The 24,639-nt window shown below is 38.6% G+C and overlaps 1 protein-coding gene across 4 annotated transcripts in view; it reads left to right on the forward strand.

Moving 5' to 3' along the window:
- FAM117B (family with sequence similarity 117 member B) overlaps positions 1-24,353 on the forward strand; it is a 75,872-nt gene extending 51,519 nt beyond the window's left edge. Inside the window, exons 5-9 of one of the 4 annotated variants that reach the window (XM_087435631.1) lie at positions 7,266-7,409; positions 8,768-8,993; positions 14,829-14,949; positions 20,194-20,508; positions 20,990-24,353. In XM_087435631.1, coding sequence (XP_087291757.1) covers positions 7,266-7,409; positions 8,768-8,993; positions 14,829-14,949; positions 20,194-20,508; positions 20,990-21,068 — 885 coding nt within the window. In that variant the 3' untranslated portion in view covers positions 21,069-24,353. Of the gene's footprint in view, positions 1-7,265; positions 7,410-8,767; positions 8,994-14,828; positions 14,950-19,901; positions 20,131-20,193 lie in introns of those variants that run through there. The other 3 variants (XM_087435632.1, XM_087435633.1, XM_087435634.1) reach the window with 3 other exon arrangements.
- The last annotated feature ends 286 nt before the right edge of the window (positions 24,354-24,639 follow it).

A 24,639-nucleotide genomic window follows, 5' to 3' on the forward strand; every position in this document is an offset into this window, starting at 1 on the left:
AGGATGATAGCTTCTGATGGTTGCCAAGTATATGTGCATTGTTTTTGAGAGAAAGTATGGGTAGAGGTATATATTTTTTCAAACTAATTTTGTCCTAAAATATTGATACCTGGGTCAAATTTGATTTCACAAATTTATAGTTTGGTTGTAGTTTCCAATAGCTTTTTTCCACATATAAGGTATTTTAATTATGAAGTATGAATATACTCTAATACATTTAAAAATCTAAACAGCCTGGATTTATATCTGAAGAAATAGAAAATGTAAAATTGACAAAATAACAAATGAAAAATTTGAATAGACTAATAACTGTCAAAGTTGGAATACTAATTAAAAATGAAACCCTCTCACTCTCGAAAGGCTACAGACCCAGATGTTGCACAGGTGAACTGACCAACCTTCCAGTCCTTCTAGTTCATCCATAAATATTTCATGTGTATTGCTAAGAGATGAGGCTACTTTTTATTCCCAACCCATATTTTACTCCAAGTAGAATAGGGGTTAACGTTGAGTTTTATTGAATTAAATGATGGGTTTTAGGAGTTTATAAGTTTCTGAAGTGATTTTTTTAAAGTTGCATTAAAATCAGCAAAATAGCAAAGTATCCAAAATTTTCCTTTTTTTTCCCTTGCAAGTTGAATTTGCTTAATAAAGATTATTGGAGCTTAATAAAGATTATTGGATAGTGAAGTTTAATTCTAAAACATCTCTTTGCAGAGAAGGTAAGGACTAGAAAATAGAGTAACTTGAAGAATAAATTCGTGTAGCTTGAGTTTTGTGCACTTGACACACCAAACATCTCGACTGCTTGACTTGTTTTATTGAGTATTAGTAGCCAACCAGAGATCAGGCATATGTGCATCGTGATAGCTATGACAGTGCTGTTCATGTTTAATTACAACTTTCAGACTATGAACATGAAAATACTATTCATTAAGTCATGGGAATGGCTTTGTTTTAGTAGGGTCTCTCTAGTGGTGAAAAGTACCACTTTGAGATATGTTTACTTTTGAAGCCATTCCTCCAACCACATAACGTTTATTAAATGTCTACCATATGGCTGGTATTGTAGTACTCATTAGGAGATGCAATGATAAATGAAATATTGGGCTTGCCTTCCACCAAGTCTCAGATAAATATAAGTGAACAGTTAATTATTACGATGTAGTGAGTGTGTTGAGAGGGGCGAGTTCAGAGTGCTGTGGAAGGGTTATTTATCCTGGGACAGGCTATGGAGCCCTCTAGAGAGGCTTCTCAGAGAAAGTGGTGTCTTAGCTGATCCCTGAAGGATAAGTAGGATTCAGCCAGTCTTTAGAGGTGAAAGAAATCATGGCCACCCAGGTAGGGGTAGTAGTAAGAGCTTAGGGCTAGAGAGGTAAATAGCAGCCAGACCTGAAAGTCTTCATGTCTCAGTTGTTAAAAAGTTTGGGGTTTGTCTTAGAGGCACCGGGGGACTATTTTTTTAAATGCAGGAGGTTGATGTCTGATCAGATACACATTCTAAGGCATTATGAGTTGAGAATAGAGAGTGAATTTGGGAGAGGACAAGGTTAGAGGCAGAAAAACCATTTAAGAATAGGATTTATAATCCAAGTAAGAAATGATGTGGCCTAAAGAAAGGTAGAACCTGTCAAGCTGGAGAGAAGGGACAAATCTGAGTGACATTTAGAAAGTAATAATGGTGCTTCCTGTCTGGCAAGCACTCTACTCAGTTTTTGTATATATTATTAGCATTTAATCCTCATCTTTGAGGTGGGGATTGTTATTATCCCCATTTCACAGAAGAGGAAATTAACGCCCAGAGAGGTCAGGTATCTTGTTCAAAGTCATGTGAGACAAAGTTGGGATTCTATTGCAGGCATTTTGACTTCAGAGACTGAGTTTTTAGGCTCTGTGTTAGCTGATGGTTGAGAGATGGGAATGATAGAGAAATAGGAGTAAAGGATAATGCCAGTTCTAGCCTTTAAAACATGATTTTAGGGGCCAGCCTGGTGGTGTGGCAGTTAAGTGCACGCACTCTGCACTGCTCATCAAGCCATGCTGTGGCGGCGTTCCATATAAAGTAGAGGAAGATGGGCATGAATGTTAGCCTAGGGCCGAGCTTCCTCAGCAAAAAAAGAGGAGGATTGGCATTGGATATTAGTTAGCTCAGGGCTAATCTTCCTCACACAAAAAAACAAACCCAACATGATTCTAAAAATATATTTACCCACCTTCCACCATATACAAAAGTAACTCAAAATAGATCAGAGACCTAAATGTAAGAGCAAAAACTAAAAGCTCTTAGATGAAAACATAGGCATAAATGTGATGTTGGATTAGGCAGTGGTTGGCTAGATGTGACACCAAAAGCACAAGCAACAAAAGAAAAAGTAGATAAATTGGACTATATCAAAATTAAAAACTTTTGTCCTTCAAAGGACACCATCAAAAAAGTGAAAAAACAACCCACAAAATAGGAGAAAATATTTACAAATCATATATCTGATAAAGCACTTGTACTTAGAATATATAAAGAACTCTTGCAACTCAATAATAGAAAGACAACCCAATTTAAAAACGAGCAAAGGATCTAAATAGAGAGTTCTCCAAGGAAGAAATACAAATAGCCAATAAGCACGTGAAAAAAGAGGCTCCGTGTCGCTTGTAGACAGGGAAATGCAATTAAAAATTCCAGTGAGATGCTACTTTGTACCCACTGGGATGGCTAAAATTATAAAAGATATAAGTGTTACTGAGGATGTGGAGAAATTGGAAACCTTATATATTGGTGATAGGAATGTAAAATGGTATAGCCACTCTGGAAAACAGTCTAGCAGTTCCTCAAAAGGCTAAACACAGAGTTACCATATGATCCAGCACTTCCTCTCTAAGGTATGTACCCAAGAGAATTGAAAACATATTCGCATAAACACAAATGTTCATAGCAGCATGGTTCACAATAGCCAAAATTTGGAAACAGCCCAAATGTCTGATGAACCGATCAGACGATGAATGGATAAATAAAATTGGTATATCCGTACAATGGAATATTATTAAGGAATAAAAGGAATGGAGTACTGATACATGCTGCAACATGGGCAAACCTTGAAAACATTATGCTAATTGAAAGAAGCCAGGCACAAAAAAAGGACACGTATTATATGATTCCACTTATATAAAATGTGCAGAATAGGTACACCCATAGACAGATTGGTAGATTGGTGGTTGCCTAGAGTTGGGAAAGCTGGGAGGAAGTGGGGAGTGACTGTTAATGGGTGAGGGATTTTTTGTGTGTGTGTGATTCTAAAATGGGGTGATGGTTGCACAGTTCTGTTCTATAACCATTAAAAAAGCAAAAGTTCTACACTTTAAATGGGTGAATTGTGTGGTATGTGAATTATTTTTCAATAAGCTGTTATAAAAAATATCTACCAACATAAAAAACAAATACGTAAAATACAAATATAAATGTATGGAAATAATGAATTAGATTAGATGGTAAAAAAGAACCCGGAAGTAACCTGGGAGGTCATGACAGTGTAGGGGACGAGCACAGGTGCTCTGAGGTCGGACCATTCAGCTGCAGGTCTGGTCCTGCCGGCTGCTAGCTGTAGGAAGTTCCTCAGGCACTCTGCATTGTGATGTTACCTGGTTGTTGTGTTGTCCCGAGGGTTAAATGGGACAGAATGTTACAAGACACTGGATGCAATTCTTGGCACATAATAATTGCTCAGTAAATTTTAGGCTGTTTGAGGTAGCAGCTTAATACAAAAGAAGTAAACCAGTTGTGTTTTCCAGCAGGCTTCTCTACCAGTTCCATGTTCAACTTATTTTTTAAAGCTTTTATTATTATAAAAGTGTTTAACATGCTTATTACAGAAATTTTAGAAACCAAAAAAACATCAAGTAGGAAAATTATATCTCAATAAAGGTGTTTTTTTCCCCAAGTCAAATAGAAAAACATCATCCAGAGTTTCACCCTCTAAAGAGCTATTTCTAACATTTTTTCTTCTAAGTGTTTTTTTCCCTTTGCATTTCTTGTTGAGATCATACCATATGTTAGACTTTATTATAATGTTTTTTTGTATTTAACATGGAAAAATGTTTGTTATTACAAGTGCTTCAGAACATTTTTAATGTTTCAGATTCTGTAGAGTGTTTCCCTAATTTTGGCCATTTTGTTGGGTCTGATTTCTGTGTGCTGAAAGCTGCTTCTGTATTTATACTTTCCTAGGGATAGGTTTTCCTTTATTTGGTTGAGAAGTTTGAAAATTTTGGGGACTCTGATTTTTTTCCTTGATAGGACTTCCAAGTTATTACAGTTTTTTGTTTGGGCTTCATGGTATGTGGAAGATTATTTTTACTGGGAAATTCCTTTAGTGTCCCTGAACAGTCAGACACAGTGCTGCTCTTCTGATAGTGGAGAAGTCTACAACCACTAGTTCACAAAAGCTCTTCTTCTTGGGCTTACAATGGATTTGTTACAGTTAGAAAAGAACTCTCACATACTTTTTTGAGTGGTTCTTTCCCTGGAAATTCAGGGGGGAACTATCTGTTATGAAGAATAAATGCTGCCAAGTTTCTTAGAAGAGAGACTCTTTCACGTGTCAGTGGTTTCCAAAGTGGACAAAGCCCTCAGATGCTTAAAATGTCATATTTTTAAGGATTATTTCAAGAATATATTCTCATTAGAAAATATAGCCACACATTTCAGAATTGTTTGAATTCAGAATTATATAGCTTACTCTTGAGATTTTGGGAGAATAGTCTGTCTTTCTGTGTGGAATATAAATGTGTGTGTGTTGTGTACGTACATGTTGACTTTTGGTCAGATAAACTTGAAGAAATAAAGGAAGAATGAATGTTCTTTAACTTTGCTTTTGTGAAGTATCTGGGATAGATGAGGCTTTGTTCCAATAGATAGAACAGAAAATATTGAGACGTTAGTTTTTGGGTTTTTTTTACCTGAACATAGTATTTATGTTTTTGTTTGAAGAAAGAGCGAACCAAAAAAAAAAGGATAAGTAACCCATTGAAGACATGTGGGTCAAGTTTTAGTCCCTTAATTTTCTATTTGTGAATTTACAAAATAATTCTCCCATTCACCTCCTAAAAATCTGATCGTTTTTACCTTACAGGCCACTCTACATTATTTGGAATTAGTTTAACCGACACTAGGTTATATCACATTTAAATTTTGATAAATATGGAGTGTCAGCGAGTTCAAGTGTTCTTTTCCAACCAGTACTGATTGACAGGGCCCACTGTGCTTTAGCCGCCAGCCAGGGCAGATGTAGAGTTGTTACCATGGATGAAGCGGACAGAGGCTGACCAGGAAAGTGTTGAGCGACAACGACTGAGACCAAGAGAATGATTCATTGATGTGGCAAAGATTTTCCTCAAAAAACAACTTTGGAAATGGAATATTAGTGCCCGAAAGATCTACACTGTAGGGAATGGCTCAAAGATGTGGATTTGAAAACATTTTCTCTATAAAACACCTAGATAATATCCAAACTTAAGATTTTTCACATTCCTTTGATAGTCGATACTGAGACTAGAAAAGGGAATAAATAATATGAGAAGCTTAAGGGTATGGAGATAAGATTGGGGAACAGAGGGATTAAAGAGGGGGGGAAAACTAGGATTAAAGAGGAGGGGAAATTAGAAGACACCATATGTAGAAGAAAATAAATGATACTTGAAAAAAATTGTGAAAAGAGGGCCTGCTTGGTGATGTAGTGGTAAGTTTGTGTGGTTCACTTCGGCGGCCCAGGTTTCTCAGGTTCAGTTCCCGGGCGTGGACTTACATACCGCTCATCAAGCCACGCTGTGGTGGCATCCCATATACAAAATAGAGGAACATCGGCGCAGATGTTAACTCAGGACTAATCTTCCTCAGCCAAAAAAAAAAAAGAAAAGAAAATTGTCAACGGATGTTAGCTCATGGCCAATCTCCTTCACCAAAAAAAAATTGTGAAAAGACAAGCAAGGATTATTTTAAGAATAAAATACATAGTAGGGAAAACACACAGAACTTGTAGCTCCTGTTTGTTGTGTACCCATCATTGTGGGCTGGCACCGTGCCACACTCCTCTCATTCCATCCTCAGAGCTGCTCTCTGGGATGGGGGTTGAGTTCCCATCTCACATGGGGGGAAAGTGAGCACTGAGAAAGTGCCGCCTTGGCACTCCAGATTGAAGCTTTGGCTTTTTTCTCACAGGTTTCTTTTGTGTTGTGTTCTTTTGTGCAAGTTGTGTTTTGCTTGTTTTTTAAAATTTTTAATTATAAAGGTGAGCAGGAATAAAAGAGGGGGAATACAGCTTTAACACTAAGTAGCTCTATATCAGACGACAAGGTTATCCATTGAATGAAAACTATGATAACTGATTAAAGGCCTGTTACCTTTGTCTCCTTGCCCACCGTCCCTTAAAAGAGAGGTTTTTCAAAGAAACCTCCCTAAGTGAAGGATGAGTTCATCTCATTTCTTTACCAGACAGCAGGGCAATACATGAGACGGTCTTCTGGCATACTGTTGCTGTTAACTTGGGCAGATACCTCTGCAATTCTAGTTTCGTATTTTATTTTGAGTATCTTGTCAGGAAACCAAGTAACATCCTGTAATTATATAATCAGTTATTTCTTTTCAAAAATAATACTGTGCCAGTGGGAAAAAAATTATTTAAAAAAATTAGAGGCTTTGGAAAAAGGAGAAAACGCATTATATCATTTTCTTTCCTGAGCAAAACACATTAAAACCATTACAGTGAAAGTGTAAATAATTAAATTTCACAGGGAAGTTATTCTCATATCTACAGTCTTGCTGCTATATATGGACATTGGAAGTGATTTTGCTTTTCCAACCAGAATATTTTTTTTTTTTGATAAATCGCTTTTATTGTTCTTTCTTTCCTGGAATATAGATAGTTGTGGCACTAGAAGACTTCACAGTTATGTTCTGAAATCTGAACTCTGTTACAGTCATAAAAGAATTTCTGAGATTGACATTCTTTTCCTATTTTCCTTTGTCCCTAATCCCTTTACAGTACCTCATAGATATGAATAAACTTCTGAAATTCTAACCTGGTTGTCTGGGTTTTTGACTTTAAATTATATTTCATGTATACCAGGGAGCAGGTTTGGTTACTCACACTTTTTCTGAGGCCTACAAACTTTTGATTTATTTTAAAGTTCCTCGTGTCCAGTGGAAGTGTACTTGAATTTAGAGAATTGAAAGGTAACAGTAAACCTCTCTTCTCCCCACTGCACCACTTCTTCTTGAGGCTCCTGTTCCAAAGAGTGCTCTCATTCCAGTAATCCCCATCACCAAGTCAACAGGCTCCCGGTTCCGGAATAGTGTGGAAGGACTGAATCAGGAGATTGAAATAATTATTAAAGAGACCGGGGAAAAGGAGGAACAACTTATAGTAAGTAATCCGGTATCTTAAAATCATCCTTACACATTTACTGTTCTAATTATTAAAAGATCTATAATTTTTTTTTCCATATTTAGTTAGGTTTCTTCCTTCTTGTTGAGAGAGAATGAAAGTTTATCTCTTTTGAAAAACTTTGACCTTGGGAAGTGAATGAGAAGTTTTCATTTCTTATATCTCACAGAGACAACTGATGTAACTTAAATTTGGATCCTTGAATAGAAACTACTTTTTGTTGATCTGCATTTAAAAATCACTAGACAGGTGATATACTTTTCATTTGCTGTGACTCCATTTAGCAAAAATTTAGCTAATTTGTTGGGGAGGGAAGGCTATGACATCGCATACTTGCTAAGCATGAATCTACCTGTTCCTTATTGTTTGTCAGTTACTGTTTGGTTGACTGTATCATGAAGTGCAATTCTGCTTACCTATAAAACTCATAAGAGTGTGTATTGTACTAACTGTAACACACATAAGAATGATTCATATGTAAGACATGGTGAGAAAATTTCCTGTTTATATTTAAAACCATGTCACAGTGTATAGGTAAGCTTTCATTCTTCAGTGAAAGAGGAATTAGGGAGTTTGAAGTAGTATTTTATTGGTGCTTAAGAGCCTCTCCCTTAAGATTAAAGGTTGGTTTAGCTTAGAGAAAACACTACTTCCCACACCCTCCTTCTCCATACTGCATGATGGGGAACCTTTCCCTGACGTAATAAAGGTGAATGAACCACAGGTGTGCAGGGAGCCGGTTTCCTTGCTAAGTGAGCCACACAAGCTTTCCTCTGTATCTTCTCCTTGATTTCCTCCTATAATTAGCACTGCTGGGATTAACCTTTCCGTCATTTAGGAAGGTTACTTTGAACAAAACTCTTTCTGGGGAAAGTGGGCAGGGGTAGAAGGTAACAGGACTGGTCATCAGGTATCAGTAGTTCACACAGTGGATGACCTTTTCTAGTATGGAGCCTAGCGTTAGCCTCGATTTCTCCTCTTCGCCATGGCCCTTCTTTATAACCTTAAAAATAATATTGAGCACGTAAGTAACTCAATGCAAGTCATCATTCAGCAAGCGTTGGCCACCTGTCTGTCGTGTACCAGACCTTGGGAATACAGAGTCACTGCCCGTGCTGCCCAGTGTCTGGTGGGGGAGTCAGGTTAGACTAGGGTGTCACTAACGGAGCAACACAAAGGCTTCTTTCTCGTAAGGCCTGATAAGTAGGGGATTTCTGATTTGTGAGTCTTCTGGAACAGCAGGGGAAGGTTGATTCTGGGTGCAGTGGACATTGGGTGCATTGCTGGGTGAATTTCAAAATCAGTAATAGATACACATTTTAAAAATTTTATAACAGCCACAAGATATTCCCGATGGCCATCGTGCACCTCCTCCCCTTGTGCAGAGAAGCAGCAGCACACGCAGCATCGACACACAGACCCCCGGCGGGGCAGACAGGGGAAGCAACAACAGCAGCCGCTGTCAGTCTGTGTCCCCCACGTCATTCCTCACCATCTCCACCGAGGGCAGCGAGGAGAGCCCCTGTTCAGCCGATGACCTGCTCGTGGACCCCAGGGATAAAGGTATGGTGCGGGAGGAACTTGTGAACACATGGTGAGGGAATAACACCTATTTCATCATTCATTCTAGTCATTTTCTAGCAGAACACACATGCTTAAGGCTACTAAGAGAATTACTTTGAGATGTGTTTGAAACATAAGATTTTAAAAACTTGGGGTATAAACAGTGGGTTTTACTGTGGTGCTCAGGGGATGGTCAAGTTGGGTGGGTTTTTGTTTGTACTTTTTTCTTTTTTTTGCACTTGTAAATACAAGTTCCTTATTAGGGAGAAACATTCTTTTTGGTATAAATGAGATGAACATTGTCCTGAAAAGCACTTTGTTCTCTGTCACCTTAGTTGTCATGTTTTTACTACCTATTTTTCAATTGAATGTGAAACCTTCAAATTACTGTTTTTTAGAATCTGTATTTGTGGCATTTCTAACGAGAATTAAGCTAATTTATATCATTGCAAAATTGAGTATTCAAGGCAAGCCTGGAGTAGAAGGTTAGAGGGTTACTTAATAGTATTAAACTACTTATGAAACTTAAAAAATAACTTGGAGACATAAGCAGTTTGAATATTAGTTACTAATATTCTTAGCTTTAAAATAAATATGACCTTTTGTCTGTCTATGTCAGGGCAATATTTTGTTAGTCCAATCCTAGTTATTTCATGTACTTGAGAGCAAGAATAAAATATTTATTTGTAAATTCTGTAGCTCAGTGTAGGAGTCATTTATTTAGAACCTCCCACTCACAGTATGTTGAATGTTCCAAAATGTTCCATTGTTACAGCTGGCCATTATTACCAACCACCTGAATTATTGAGACTATAGCAAGTGCAGAGAACATAAGATTTTCTGAAGAAGTCACTTCAAGCTGTGGGCAGTTGTAAAATGTTATTATTTGGACCCTATTTTGCCAGCTTCTAGGTTAAATAAAACATGGCTATTCCAGGGGGCCGACCTGGCGACGTAGCGGTTAAGTGCGCGAGCTCCGCTGCAGTGGCAGCCCCGGGGTTCGCCAGTTTGAATCCCGGGCGCACACTGACGAACTGCTTGTCAAGCCATGCTGTAGTGGCGTCCCATACAAAGTAGAGGAAGATGGGCATGGGTGTTAGCCCAGGGCCAATCTTGCTCAGCAAAAAGAGGAGGATTGGCAACAGATGTCAGCTCAGGGCTAATCTTCCTCACAAAAAATAAAAATAAAAAGAATAAAAGAATTAAAAAAAAATTGGCTGTTCCAGGCCAACACCCCAAACGCGTTAAATCACAACCCCTGGGGCTGGGACACAGGCGCCAGGAGTTTTTGATCTCCCAGTTAATTCCATTGTGCACTCAAGTTTGACCCCCAATGAATTAAATTCTATATGATTGGGCCTTGTGTTTCTTGTCAGGAGTCTGCATAATTCCCTACTTCTTATACTTACTGTGAGGATTAAAAGGGATAGTGAATGCAGACCATTTAGCAAGCACCTGGTCCTTAGTGCTCCATCAAATGTACCCCCACTGAGAATTTAAAAGCTATTAAAATCTGCACCTTGATTTCCTGTACTTTCTAATTTTACTTTAATAACATGGAGGAATTCCATAAATTTTGTGTCCTACTGTATTTGACTTTAGGAGACTAGTGACTGGTTAGCTTCTCTGAATTTCTTTTATAAGAAAACAAGTGCCATAGTGCTGTAGCCAACAAGGAACTTAGTGCTTAGCTGACACAGTCAGACTGAAAATTTAGAACACTTATGTAACATGTCAAGAATTTTAAGTTAGTATAGTATAAACTGAGGGCATCAGCGCTGAACAGTAATACCAGAGTAAAGAATGTTCCTTTTGATAGGGTTAATTCGGAAAGATTTCAGAAACTCTGAGCCAGACTTTTTTTTTTTTTTGTGGGGAAGATCGGCCCTGAGCTAACATCTGCCAATCCTCCTCTTTTTTTGCTGAGGAAGACTGGCCCTGGACTAACATCCATGCCCATCTTCCTCTACTTTATATGGGACGCTGCCACAGCATGGCTTGACAAGCGGGGCATTGGTGCTCGCCCAGGATCCGAACCTGCGAACCCCAGGCCGCTGCAGTGGAGCGCGCGCACCTAACCGCTTATGCCACCGGGCCGGCCCCCATGAGCCAGACTTTGAAGGAAGTTTCGGAAAATGAACAGAGAAGGACCTCTTAGGCATGGAGAAGTTCATGGGCAAAAGGAAGCCTTGGGCATACAGTGCACATATGGATGGCTCTGACTACCTGGAGCAGAGATTGTAACAAGAGGAGCAGAGAAATCAAATTGAGACGTTCTGAAGGGCAGATGAAGAATGAATGATAAGCAGCCAATGAAGAACTATTTCAGTTACTTGTACTGGGAAGAATGGAAGTGGCATTTGAGTCTAACTGCTGTGTATAGAATAGAAATATAGTTACGTGCCACATAACGATGTTTTGGTCAATGACATCGCATATTTGATGGTGGTCCCATCAAGGTCCCATGGAGGTCGTAGTGCAACACGTTACTCACGTGTTTATGGTGATGCTGGTATAAACAAACCTGCACTTGTAGTCATATAGAAGTATAGCACATACAGTTAGGTACAGTACATAATAATTGGTAGTGATAATAAAGAACTATGTTACTGGTTTGCTATACTTTTTATTATTATTTTAGAGTGTACTCTTTCTCCTTATTTAAAAAAAAGTTTACTGTGAAACAGTATGCTGTATTACTCTGCAGCAGCCTCATCTTGTGTTTCTTGTGTCTCTTAATTGCATCATTTTTCTCTTGTGCTTGATTTAATCTTGTGTTGTTTTGTTCATCATGGCCCCAAAGTGTAAAAATCCTCTGGTGATCTTGCCAGTAAGAGGCCACATTGAGTGGTTGAACTGGAAATGAAATTAAAAGTGATTAAGGACTATGAAGGTGGAAAATCAGTGATGGTTATTGCTTGCCATTCAGGCATGTCCCATTCCACCATGGCTATGATCTTGAAGAAGAAGAACAAAATGACAGAAGCTGTTAAAGGATCTTCTTCATTGAAGGCAACAGGACTAAGAAAGATTCGAGAAGGGCCTATATCAGACATGGAGAAACTTCTAATGACCTGGATTGAAGACCAGACACAGAAGCATATCTCTCTCAGCACCAGGACAGTCATGGCCACAGCAAAAAGTTTTTTGTGATGTTGAAAGAAAAGGCTTGACCCAGCTATGATGTTGAATTTATTGTTAGCTCTGGGTGGTTTAAGTGATTTAGGAATCGTTATTCATTACATAATGTGAAAGTGAATGGTGAGTTCTGTGAGTGCTAACATGAAGGCAGCTGAAGAATTTTTGGAAACTCTAGATAAGCTGGTTGTAGAGGAACATTACTTGCCAGAGAATATTCAATATGAGTGAAACCTCCCTACCCTGGAAACGGAAGCCTGAAAGGACTTTCTTCCATAAGGAGGCCATGTCAATGCCAAGTTTCAAGGCCTTTAAGGACAGGATAACAGTCTTGCTTGGGGGCAATGTTGCAGGCTGCAAATAGAAACCCTTTGTGATCTGGCACAGTGAGAACCCCAGGGCCTTCAAGCATATCAGTAAGCACAGACTGCCAGTGTCTACAGGAGCAACAAGAAGTCATGGATGAGGGACCGGACCTGTCGTGTAGTGGTTAAGTTCTGCACACTCCACTTAGGCAGCCCAGGTTCGGTTCCCGGGCACGGACCTACACCACTCGTCAGCAGCCATGCTGTGGCGGTGACCCACATACAAAATAGACAAAGATTGGCACAGATGTTAGGGCGAATCTTCCTCAGCAAAAAGTAAATAAATAAATAAATACCATTGGAGATTAAAAAAAAAAAAAAAAGTCATGGATGACCCACCTCCTCTTCCAAGATGTTCTCCTGAATTGCTGTGTCAGCAAAATGGAGAAGTATTGTTTGGAGAATAACATACCTTTCAAGATTGTGCTTATTGTTGATAATATTCCTGGACATCCTGCTTTTATTGATCTTCATCCCAATATCAAAGCAGTGTTTATCCCTCCAGACACCACTTCTTTGATCCAACCAATGGATCAGGGAGACAGTAGGCCCTAAAAGCTGCTACCTGGGGGGGTTCTTTGCCCAGGCTATTGCTGCAACTAAGGAAGACACTGAGAAGACACTGATGCAATTCTGGAAGGGTTACAATATCCATGACTGCATCAAGAAGCTTGCTTGGGTTGATGTCACCAAGGAGTGTATGAATGGCATCTGGAAGAAGACACTTGAGAGTTTTGCCTGTGATTTAAAAGGATTTGCCCAGGATGAGGAGGTTGCAAAAATCAACAAGGCTGTGGTTGAGATGGCAAACAGCTTTAACCTGGGTGTGGATAGGATGACAGTGAGGAGCTCTAGGTGGTTCCTGAGGAACTGACTGATGAGGATTTGTTGGAACTGGAACAGGAACACATAGCTGAAGAAGAGGCAGGAGACAAGGAACCTGCAGGAGAAGAAAAAGAAGAACCCACAAGAAAATTTATGGTGAAGGGTTTAGCAGAAGCTTTTGCAGACCTTAACAACCTCCTTAAAAAGTTTGAAAGCATGGATCCCAACACTGAAAGGTTTTCATTAATAGAGAGGAATGTTCATGGTGCATTATCTGCTTACAAGCAAATCTGTGATGAAAAAAAAACAAACCAAGCAAACCACCATGGATGTATTTCTGAAAAGAGTGACACCTCCTCAAGAAGAGCCTTAGGCAGGTCCGTCAGGAGGTATTCCAGAAGAAGACATGGTTATCATAAGAGATGACAGCTCCACACAGGTTATTGCTCCTGAAGCCCATCCAGTGGGACAAGATGTGGAGGCGGAAGACAGTGATGTTGATGATCCTAACCCTGTGGGGTCTGGGTGAAAGTGTGTGTGTGTGTCTTAGTTTTCAACAAAAAAGTTTAAAAAGTAAAAAAAATTTTAATTTTAAAAATAGAAAAAATCGTATAGACTAAGGATATAAAGAAAAAATATTTTTGTGCAGCTGTGCAATGTGTTTGTGTTTTAAGCTAAGTGTTTAATATTATAAAAGAGTCAAAAAGTTTTAAGAAATTAAAAAGTTTATAAAGTAAAATTCTTAGCTTATTATTAAAGAAAAAAATATTTTTTATAAATTCAGTGTAGCCTAAGTGTACAGAGTTTATAAAGTGTACAGTGGTGTACAGTAATGTCCCAGGCCTCCACATTCACTCACCACTCCCTCACTGACTCACCCAGAGCAGCGTCCACTCCTGCAAGCTCCGTTGATGTAAGTGCCCAATACAGGTGTACTGTTTTTTATCTTTTATACTGTATTTTTACTGTACCTTTTCTGTGTTTAGATATGGTTAGATACAGAAATACTTACCATTTTGTTACAGTTGCCTACAGTATTCAGTAATGTGCTGTACAGATTTGTAGCCTGGGAGCAATAGACTATACCACATAGCCTAGGTGTGTTGTAGGCTGTACCATCTAGGTTTGTGTAAGTGCACTCTGTCACATTTGCATGATGACGAACTCGCCCAACGATGCCTTTCTCAGAACATATTCCCCATCGTTGAGTGACAGGTGACTGTAAGGCAGCGAGATAGATCGGTGTTCAGTACTGAGGATAAAGTGATACAGGCCTAGGCTGTGGTGATTGTAAGTGGAAAAGGAAAATCTTTTCGTTTTGCATTTATTTAACAAACATTATGTCTTCTTTACCAGGAATTGTGTTAGATATTAGGGTGATGTTGGTGGATAAAACACTTTCTACCCTCAAGTAGTTGGGGCGGGGAGGCCAAGGACGGTTAAATGCAGTGTGACTGTGCGTTTATGTAGTAGTACTTGTAGTGATCCAGTGTGTCGTTTATTGCAGAGAATGGAAACAACTCTCCTTTGCCCAAATATGCAACCTCACCAAAACCTAACAACAGTTATATGTTCAAAAGGGAACCTCCCGAGGGCTGTGAAAGGGTCAAAGTCTTTGAGGAAAGCTCGTAAGTATCCCCCCTAAAAAACCTTTTATTATGATAATTTTCAGATGAGTTGAAGAACAGTACAGTGACCACCCACATATCCACTACCTGGATCCTGTGTTAACGTTTCGCTGTATTTGCTTTGTCTGTGTGTGTGGTGGTCGTTTTTGCTGAACTGTTTGAAAGTAGGTTACAGACATCATGACACTTAACCTTACATGTAATTTGATATTCGTTTCCTAAATTAACCACAGTACTCCTATATAACCAGAATACCATTATCACACCGAAGAAGACTAACAGTAATGCTTAATATCAGCTAATGTCCAGTCGTCATTCCCATTTCCCCGGTGGTCCCCAGCGGAGGATCTGTGGCTGTGGTTGTTGAACCTGTGTGCAGTTCACATCACACACTGAATTTAGCAGTATATTTATTCAAGATAGACCACGGATCTTACCCAGTGTGGTTTCTTTCCTTCTAGGATCGAATTCCCTTCAGTTTTTATCTACTTTTGGTCTCCAGTTCTTTAAACAGTTTTTTAAAGATTTTATTTATTTTATTTTTTTCCCCCCAAAGCCCCAGTAGATAGTTGTATGTCATAGCTGCACATCCTTCTAGTTGCTGTATGCGGGACTCGGCCTCAGGATGGACGGAGAAGTGGTGCCTCGATGTGCACCCGGGATCCGAACCCGGGCCACCAGCATCGCAGCGCGCGCACTTAACCACCAAGCCACAGGGCCAGCCCCTAAACAGTTTTTTAAAATTTTGTCTGACAGTGTAGGAAACAGAATTCTATTACTTTGCAGAATCATGTTACTGTGGTGAAGATAATATAAGAAGCAGAATTTTAAACAGTGTCTGGTACCTTTGGTATCCGAGCTCCTGTGCTCATATGCTTCTGTTGGCTGGTTCTCTTGTCAAGTACTCCAATTGTAGACTCAAAATTTGCCCAGGAAGTATTGCAGCCTTGTGTTTTCGGTGGCTCTGGCTCCTTGCTTTGTAAGTGATGGCTGCCGGGTTGTGTGATGTATGAGACTGAGCACATTAGGTGATGAACGTTGTTTGGGGATATGATGATAGTTCTTAGCCCTCACCTTCCACTCTCACTATGGCTTTTTCTCACTATGAAACCTAAAATACAACGTGGAGATTGTCTCCAATTTTATCTCTTTCCTCCATTATGAACATCTTGGAATATCTTGAAATACGGCATCCTTTTGTTCCTCTGTGCGCACCTCCTGTCAGTGCTGCCTTTAACCTAAGTTCTGAATAATTTTGCCACATGAAGAGCCTTGTTTTTGAATCCCTTTAACTTCTCTGCTAGGAAATCCCAGCTGTCAGTCTCCTTGCTGCTTTTGTGACTTTGAAAACTCTATTTTAGCAACTGCTTGTTTTGGTTTTTTTCACCATGTCAATCTAAAAGCTTGACGGGTGCCAGCTGAGAGTATAAGCGGTATTTCTCCAGATCTGTTTCACGGACTCCCTGCATCATAATCATCTCAGGTATTAGTTGAAACTGCAGATTCCCAGGCCCTGTCCCAGGCCTAATGAGTAAATATGGAGGTAGGACCTGAATTATGCATCTTTAACAAATACCTCATAGGATTTTTATGCTCAATTTGAAAATACTGCCTTAGACATTTTCATGAGAGTTCTTAAGAAACAGAGTCATTCTATTAAGTAAAAATCAAATGGTTCAAATGGACCTTTTTGAAGCCGAGCTCTTTGATTTTACTCATTGGTAGTTAAGATTTACCTGAGTATAGAGAAATGGTCGATTGGCTCAAGAGCAATTTGAATTTGTTTTATAAATGATTTGAGTGAATATTCGTTGTGTAGGTCAGTGTCCTGTGGTATCTGCCTAAACCGTTGCATTTGGAAAATTTCTTAGGAGTCAGTATGAGGTTCTATATACTACATTATTTGTGTCTAAAGCGGGGAGGGAAGAAAGGACAGGGAGGAGAATAGAGATGTTAAAGAAACATAAAGTAAACCCTAACGTATTAAATGCTTTATGGCACATGCATCTGTTATGAGAAGGTAAACCTAGTCTTTTTAAAATGTGTATAGTTTATTATAAATTTTACTGATAGCATGTGTCACACACAAAAACCTGTTCATTTTCATTACGTCCCAAAAACAAATTAACAGCAGGAACCCGAGAGTGGGTTTCTTAGAGGTAATTTTAACCTTCTATCAATAAAACAAATTATTCAAAGTCTAAAAAAATTAGTCTCTTTTTGCCCTAGCTATGTCAGAATTAGAGCAAAACCCACTGGAGACACTAGCATTAAAGCAAAGGTAGATTATTGGTCCTAATTAAAAATTTTAGCTTATTTCATCATTCTTGAAAGAATACTTTTCTAAGTCTTACTTTTGGTTTAAAGGTAGTAACTCTGACCTGAACTGGGGGTTGGAGTGGGGTGTGGGTTGATCTCTGGCTTCTAGAAATGTAAGTCTTATTTACCTGAAAGAAAATATCTAGATAGTTAGATTTGGGCCCAGAAGGGGCAAGACCAGATTTTGCAGTTCTTTCTGTTTCCGTGTTCTTTTTGATACAGCACACACCACAGCCCTGCCATCTGCACTTAGTAAGTCCTTCCGAATGAAGTCCAGTGTGCCGTTTCCTGATCCCACTAGTGAACGCCTGACATTAGTGAGCTTAGATGCCCAGACACTATGGCCTCTGTGCAGTGTGGAGGCATCTTAAAATGTACATGACCCTCCCTCTGTCTTTCCCTCCTTCCCATTATAAGTAACTCGGACCCAGCATTTTCTTTGCTGGTAATTTATGCCTGAATTAAAAAGAAAAAATTAAGCAAGGCTTTGAAAAAGGATACCAAAGAATTCCTTGCATCAATATGAAAATATCTATAGTAATTATACAGCCCATCCATCCATCTCTTTAAAAAGTCAGCTATCAAACAGTTATATCTATTTTGAGACACAATCCTTTTGGGATAACTTTTTAAGGAAAAATAAAATTTTAAAACTAGTTCTGAGATTTCTTTTTTTTGTACTTACAGTTCTTAAGTTGAAAAATGCTTTGATGTGGTATTAGTACTTGCAGCTTCTGTTAGCATGAGTATAGGTCATACCCGCCAGGGGCGGGTAGTATGTTTCCTGGAAGTCTGCTCCCAGAAGTCAAATGTTGGAGGTCAGCAGTGATTCCTCCTGGTGGGTTGGGATAGTGACTGGAAAGAGGGGACGAGGGGAGGGTTTTTTTGGTGCTTTTTACTGTTAATGTTCTGTTTCTTGATCTGGATGCTAGTTAGACAAGTTACTGCTGTTTACACTATTTTGTCCAAGATCTGTCATAAGTCTGTTTTCATGAAAGCAGCAAGGAAGTTAAACTGTTTTTAGATTCTGTCATTGAAAAATGTCAGCCAGGAAGTTTATTCGTATTTCAGAAATGTGAGGTTTCATCCTCAAGATCCATTAGCAGCCACATATCTTGTCATTTTTAACAGGATATAACCTCAAACAAATAAATAAATTAATTAAAAACCTAAGCCTCATTTGGAGGAGGGTGTAAAAATTGATTAGCCTATTTTTCTAGTAAAAGAATGAAGGTTATCTCTAATAATTCTGCTTCAAAAGAAAATTCAAGCATTAACTAATTATAGAAACAACCTCAACTTTCTTCTTTAAGGAATTGAAAACTATAGTGAAAATAGAGTAGTAAAAATAGAGGGGTGTGTACTCTTCTTATCAGTAATATATTTAAATACACTTTTGGCCCTAAAAGTACTCAATGTATTAAGTTTCCATTGTATTCAAGAAAGGATAGTGCACAAGTAAAACATAATTTAAATGATTTGATTTCTTTGTTCTTCAATTATTCTATTTGTCAAAAGCTATCCATGGGTAGTATTCACTATTAATCAATAAAATCTGTCTACCCAAAGCATTTTCTCCTTGGAACAGTTTTTTTTTTTTTTTGCACCCACTCCCCAGGTCTGTTGTTTATTCATTTTTTAAAACCCAGCTTACATGTTACTTCCTTTGGAAGCCTTCTTCCTGCCAAACTCTCCCCCTTTCTCTGTGCCACAGGTCATCGGCTCCCTTGTGCTACCTGTAACCTTTTACACACCATTTTTATCACCTCTGTCAGACCCTCTTGTAGGAGTTTTTAACCTTTTTTGTGCTATGGACACCTTTGGCAGTCTGGTAAAGCTTATGGATGCTTTGAAGTAATCCATAAACTTCTCTGCATAATGTCTTTAAATGCATAATACACATAAGATTACAAAGGAGACTATTGAAATACAGTTCTGTTCCCAATACGTCCCTCCCCCCAAGAAGTACGTATTTAGTCTGTCTGCTTATAGACTGTTTCATCTCTGGGTTTCCAGAATCTAGTGCAGACTTGGCACACTTGGATTTTAATTTTTTTTATTTTATTAGGGGAGATAAGAACCATATTTGTATCATATGATCATATTACCTTTTTCCACCTGAATCTGATTAAGGTTCTCCCACCTTAATTTCTTTTTGATTTTGTGGCATTTCCATGTTACTATAACAATTTAATTTTTATATTTTTATTTTTTTAGAATACCATTAACACTGGTATCCTTTTCCAACTATTCGGGTTAGTTTTCAGGAGCACCTGGAGACAGGAAGGATTTGGCTTCTATAAAAACTTGCAGAAGGACTACTATTAGTTTTATTTTTATTTCATATTTCCATTATGTTACCCAGAAAACCATCATAGTTAACTCTAAGAATTATTTCAGTCAAGAGATTTTTAAGCATACTTTAAGACAAGTTTAGTCATGCTTTGGTCGTGTAACTTAGCAAAAGATGGGCATTTATGTCATTAATTTCCTTGCTTCTCCCTTCAAAATAGTACAGATGTTGGAAAAATCATGGTAGTGAAACGTATTTTTGTGTTTAAACATCTAGAATTTCTTTTGCTTTATTCTTTATTGGAATAAAGGAAATTCTTTGTTCTTATTGGCTATCTTAGATCTCCACTGAGATGCAGTGGTCGTCAGCCTGACCACCTGTATGGTACACGAGCTCGCCAGGGAACTGGAAGCAGCAGTGATGAATGGTGTCCTTCTGGCATTCTGAGATAATTATTTTGACCCATGTGTCTAATTCCATTTTGGTCCATAGCATTTGAAGCTTTTGACATAGCTTGAGTTTTGTATTCCTTTTATGTATCTATAAGTTATCTGTTTTTAAAAAAAGAATAAAAGAACTTAATTCTGTTGTTCTGTGACTTAAAAGTTTTGGGTTGTCTGTTCTATGTCTAGGCCAAAACAACTTCACGAAATCCCAGCCTTTTACTGTCCTGATAAAAACAAGGTGAATTTCATTCCTAAAAGTGGCTCTGCTTTCTGCCTGGTCAGCATCCTCAAGCCACTGCTCCCCACGCCAGATCTTACCCTCAAGGGCTCTGGCCACAGTCTGACAGTCACTACGGGCATGGCAACCACTCTGTTGCAGCCTATTGCTGTGGCCTCCCTGTCTGCAAACACAGAGCAAGACCGAATCTCTCGAGGAACGAGTACAGTCATGCCGTCGGCCTCGCTGCTCCCACCGCCAGAGCCGATTGAGGAAGCTGAAGGGTAGGTCCCGGGGCTGCGTGGCCATTGTTCTGGGCGACAGAGAACCTCGGATGCTCGGCTCCTGCATCGTGCACTCCCACTTGGCTGTGATGTCCTGCAGCTTCCACAGTGACACGTCACAGTAGGGCTTCTGGAGGAAAGCAGCCCCCTGCCGGCCCTGCTCACTCGTGAAGGCCAGCCCTCGGTGCTTTGTCTGCTTTTGCTCAGAGCACTGGTTGGAGCAGGAAAGGTCTCACTCTTTACTTTTGGAGGACCAATATCGCATTGTTTTTTGTTTTCAAATTAAACTTCTTTAAAACAAAAACAAAAAACTGATCCCTGCAAACATGATTCCTGAAGGGAGATGTGAATGATGCTGCAAGAACCATCTTTTATATGAAAGTGACTATTTTATAATAACCAATGTTACATTTTCTGAAACGTCGCAAACAGGATGTTTAAAAGATTCTTTGGTGGCCTCTGTTTCTTGTTTCCTTTCTAGATGTGTGCTTTTCTCAGCTGTCTTCAGCTTTGGGACCAAAGGGATTGTTGACATTTTCCCCGCAGTCTTAATCTCCTGACTATGTTCTTCTCCCAGACAAGAATTGAGAGGTAAACACATTGAACAAGTATATATAAAAAGAGATAAAAAGCAATATTAGTACATTATGTGATTTATGTTTTTTGATGTCAGAAGTTTGTGCTTTGGGTGAAATATTTGTAAAACTGCTGTTTTCTTCACTACTCCTGTACACATGTCACCATGTGGTCAGAAAAATTATAGTCTAGAGACAAGTGCTTTACTATGTTCTCACCCATTGTTGGAACTTGGTTTAAGTCAGTGAGCCCAAAGGAAACTGCCCTGTGTTGATTGCTAGCCAGGAGTCAGGAGCCTCTCTGGTTTTCCAAGAAATATTTATCACACAGTCTCCCTTCTTTACCACAGGTGTCCTTCTACCTTTAATCATCACTGTATCATAGTCCTAAGAGATCCTGAAATGACTGTGCATGGATTTCCTCCTTTGCTTTTGTGGTGTTCTTGTCTTGTGGTTTTGGTCAGGGTTAGTAGTTTGCCAGGAGCGTAATCCATTGACTAGTGATCCGTAGTCACAGAATCTTGTGACTGACATTTTCTTTATGGTGGTTGCACTGAGAAACGTTGCCTACAGATTTTGCTAGTTTTCCCTCCAACATTCCACACAGTGGGGGAAACAGGCAAGAACTTCGGAGCACATGTAACAGGAACCTTTGAAAAAAACCACGCAGTTTTGGATTTAGGCTCAACCTAATACAATCACTGCTGATATCACATGACAGCAGTGCTTCATGTCTGGGTATGGGGTAGTGAAAGTAAGAAGCAGCTCTTTTTAAAAATGAGTTTCAGTGGGCCGGCCCCGTGGCTTAGCGGTTAAGTGCTCGCCCTCCGCTGCTGGCGGCCCGGGTTTGGATCCCGGGCGAGCACCGACACACTGCTTCTCCGGCCATGTTGAGGCCGCGTCCCACATACAGCAACTAGAAGGATGTGCAACTATGACATACAACTATCTACTGGGGCTTTGGGGGAAAAATAAATAAATAAAATCTTTAAAAAATAAAAAAATAAAAAAAAATAAAAATGAGTTTCAGCAAACAATGTTGATAAAAAGCATCCTTCTAAGATCTTCATATACGACCTTATGATGCAATAATTTAATGTTTCTATACATATTATAGGGAGAAAAAATTTAAATACTTGTAAAAGGGATACAGTTTAGAAGGTTAATATGTCCGTTTGTCCAGACGTGTGCCATCAGAGAAAACCTAGTGGTAGCAATGCATCTTTTGAAAGGACTTGTTATACTCATGCACCTTGAAACATCTAAGGAATTAGAAATATGCCCTGTGAAGTTCAAAATGGAGATGTATTGAGGCAAATTAGACAAATTCAAACATTTGAATAAGCCTGTCAGGTTTCAGTTTGGTAGGACTGATGATTTTGGTACCTTTTCCGTCCAAAACTAATTTACTTGGAATTATTAGTACATTGTGGCTTCTAAATGAGTAAAAGCTCAGTTATTCAGGCTCTAAATTTTCTGGTTGGTTGGTTTTTTGAGAACCTTGATTCTTTGCCTTCTCTGTTACGCCTTTTGACTTTACCACCTCACCGCTGAGAACCACTCTCACAAGTCCTGAAGAAAAGGGAAAGCAGGCATCGGGGGAGTTGGTGTGAATGGCAGGAGGAGGACCTTAAAACCAAGTTTTAAAGAGACCCTCAACTTTGAGATCACCTGAGTTCTGTTAAATCTGTGTTCGTTTCCTTGCCTCATGCCTTCTTTCTTCACTCTCTATCTCTACAAGTCACGAGGGTATTTTACAACTAGAATGCTACTTCAAAAACAGTTTTTCCTTTGTTTGACATATTTGTCTGATTCACATCTTTCTGTAGAGTTTCATATATCCTTAATCTAAAGTAATTTAAAATCGGAATGGGAGAACAAGTTTAAGATTTATTATTTACATAGTCTTATAAGTGGAACTTCTAATGTTTGGTTGTCAGGAGAATGTGAATTTGCAGGTAAATGAATTGTATGGCAACCAAATATACCCCAGGTTTGGGAGAAAAAGAGCCTGAGATTTGAAGAGGAAAGAAAAAGGTACAAGGTACACACAACTCTGCCAGTGCCAAAGGGCTAATTTGTAAGCAGACAAGCTTTAAGGCAGTCTTGAAAGAATATTAACCGTAGGTCCGTTCAGCCCTTTTATTTAACCTTTAGTTCCCAGGTGGTTGATTTTTTTTCTTTTAAGTGGATCTACTCTCAATAGAATACATAATATTGTTTTCTAAAGTTACATTCCATAATGATTTTGTTATTCTGTAGAAAACTGTGTAGAAGGTAAATAAATTAGAATAGCTTCACTGGGAATATTCCATTGCAGTAAAAGAAAGAAAGAGGTGGCATGTATATTTCAGCAGAAGGAGCTATTCTCTGGTCATTCACTTTGTCAGTCTTAAGTTATTTTTTACCCTTAAACCATTTCTTCTTTGTGGTGATAAAAATATATAAATTTACGGTTCTGTTCATGACTATTTACTTGTCATGGCTTTTGTGAGCAAGTACGTTATAAAAATACCTGTTGCGCCTCTTTGATTTGATGGTGAACATGGATGCCGGAATTATTTTTGAACTAGATTCTTCATTTTGTTGAAAATATTTCCTATAACAAGCCAAGTCAGCCTTTTAGAAGGTGCTGTTGGTAGCTATGGAATAACAGGCAACAAGAAAGGCTTTTTTTTTCCTCCTCTTTTCTTTTTAATGGTTGACTTTTACTAGAAGAAGGTATAAAAAATGGCAGAATTTGTAGCCTTCTGTAAGTCCAAGATTAGGACTGGGTTGTCAAGATTTTCTTTTGTTAAAGGAAATAAAAGAAAAATTGCCACTATTGAATTGACTATTCTAAACTTAAGGTTCATTCCTTAATGCTTGGAATTTTGATGTCTCAAAACCAGACCAGTGCAAGTGCTGAATTTGCAGTTAAAAAGCTAAGAATAGGTAACTCCGCACTTTAAGGTTTAAGTTTTACTCTGCCTAAATTAATGATAAGCAGAGCAGCCCTGAACAATATTTTGTTTATACAGTCCTGTCGAAGAATATAATTTATGTTTTTTTAAGTCTGTATGGTTCATCTCTATTGAAGCTGTGTAAATCTTTTTAAAATGCAATTTTTTAAAATTTTGTTTTTCTAACAAAATTCTCATAAAAAACAGCATTTCCAGTGGTGATAAATATTGTTACTGTGTACTTATGTATTCCCTGTATCTGAACACTTGTTGCTGCCTCACAAGAAAATAGAACTTTTATGTTAAAAATAAAGTCTGTTCTCCTTGAGTTGTTTCCTGTGTACTTTTATGAATATTGCCTCAAATTCAAATTTGATTTCAGATACTTCTGGCCTGAAATAACTTATAAATCGTATATTCTTTTTCACAAATTGATGGAAAAATAAGTTTGTGTTAAGTAGCAGGATATATAATAGTGTCAGTTGTTAACTTCTTGCTGCCTCCTCACTTGCTCTAGAACTTCAAGTGGTAAGTGCTGAGCAAACATTAAAATAGAAGCAAGCACGCTGAAAGATATACCTCTTTATAAGTAATTCAGTACTGCACAGTTTGTT

This window comes from Ceratotherium simum, chromosome 9 (genome assembly GCF_057802395.1).
Source record: "Ceratotherium simum simum isolate JZ-2026a chromosome 9, ASM5780239v1, whole genome shotgun sequence".
In the NCBI taxonomy this organism is placed as follows: Eukaryota; Metazoa; Chordata; class Mammalia; order Perissodactyla; family Rhinocerotidae; genus Ceratotherium; species Ceratotherium simum.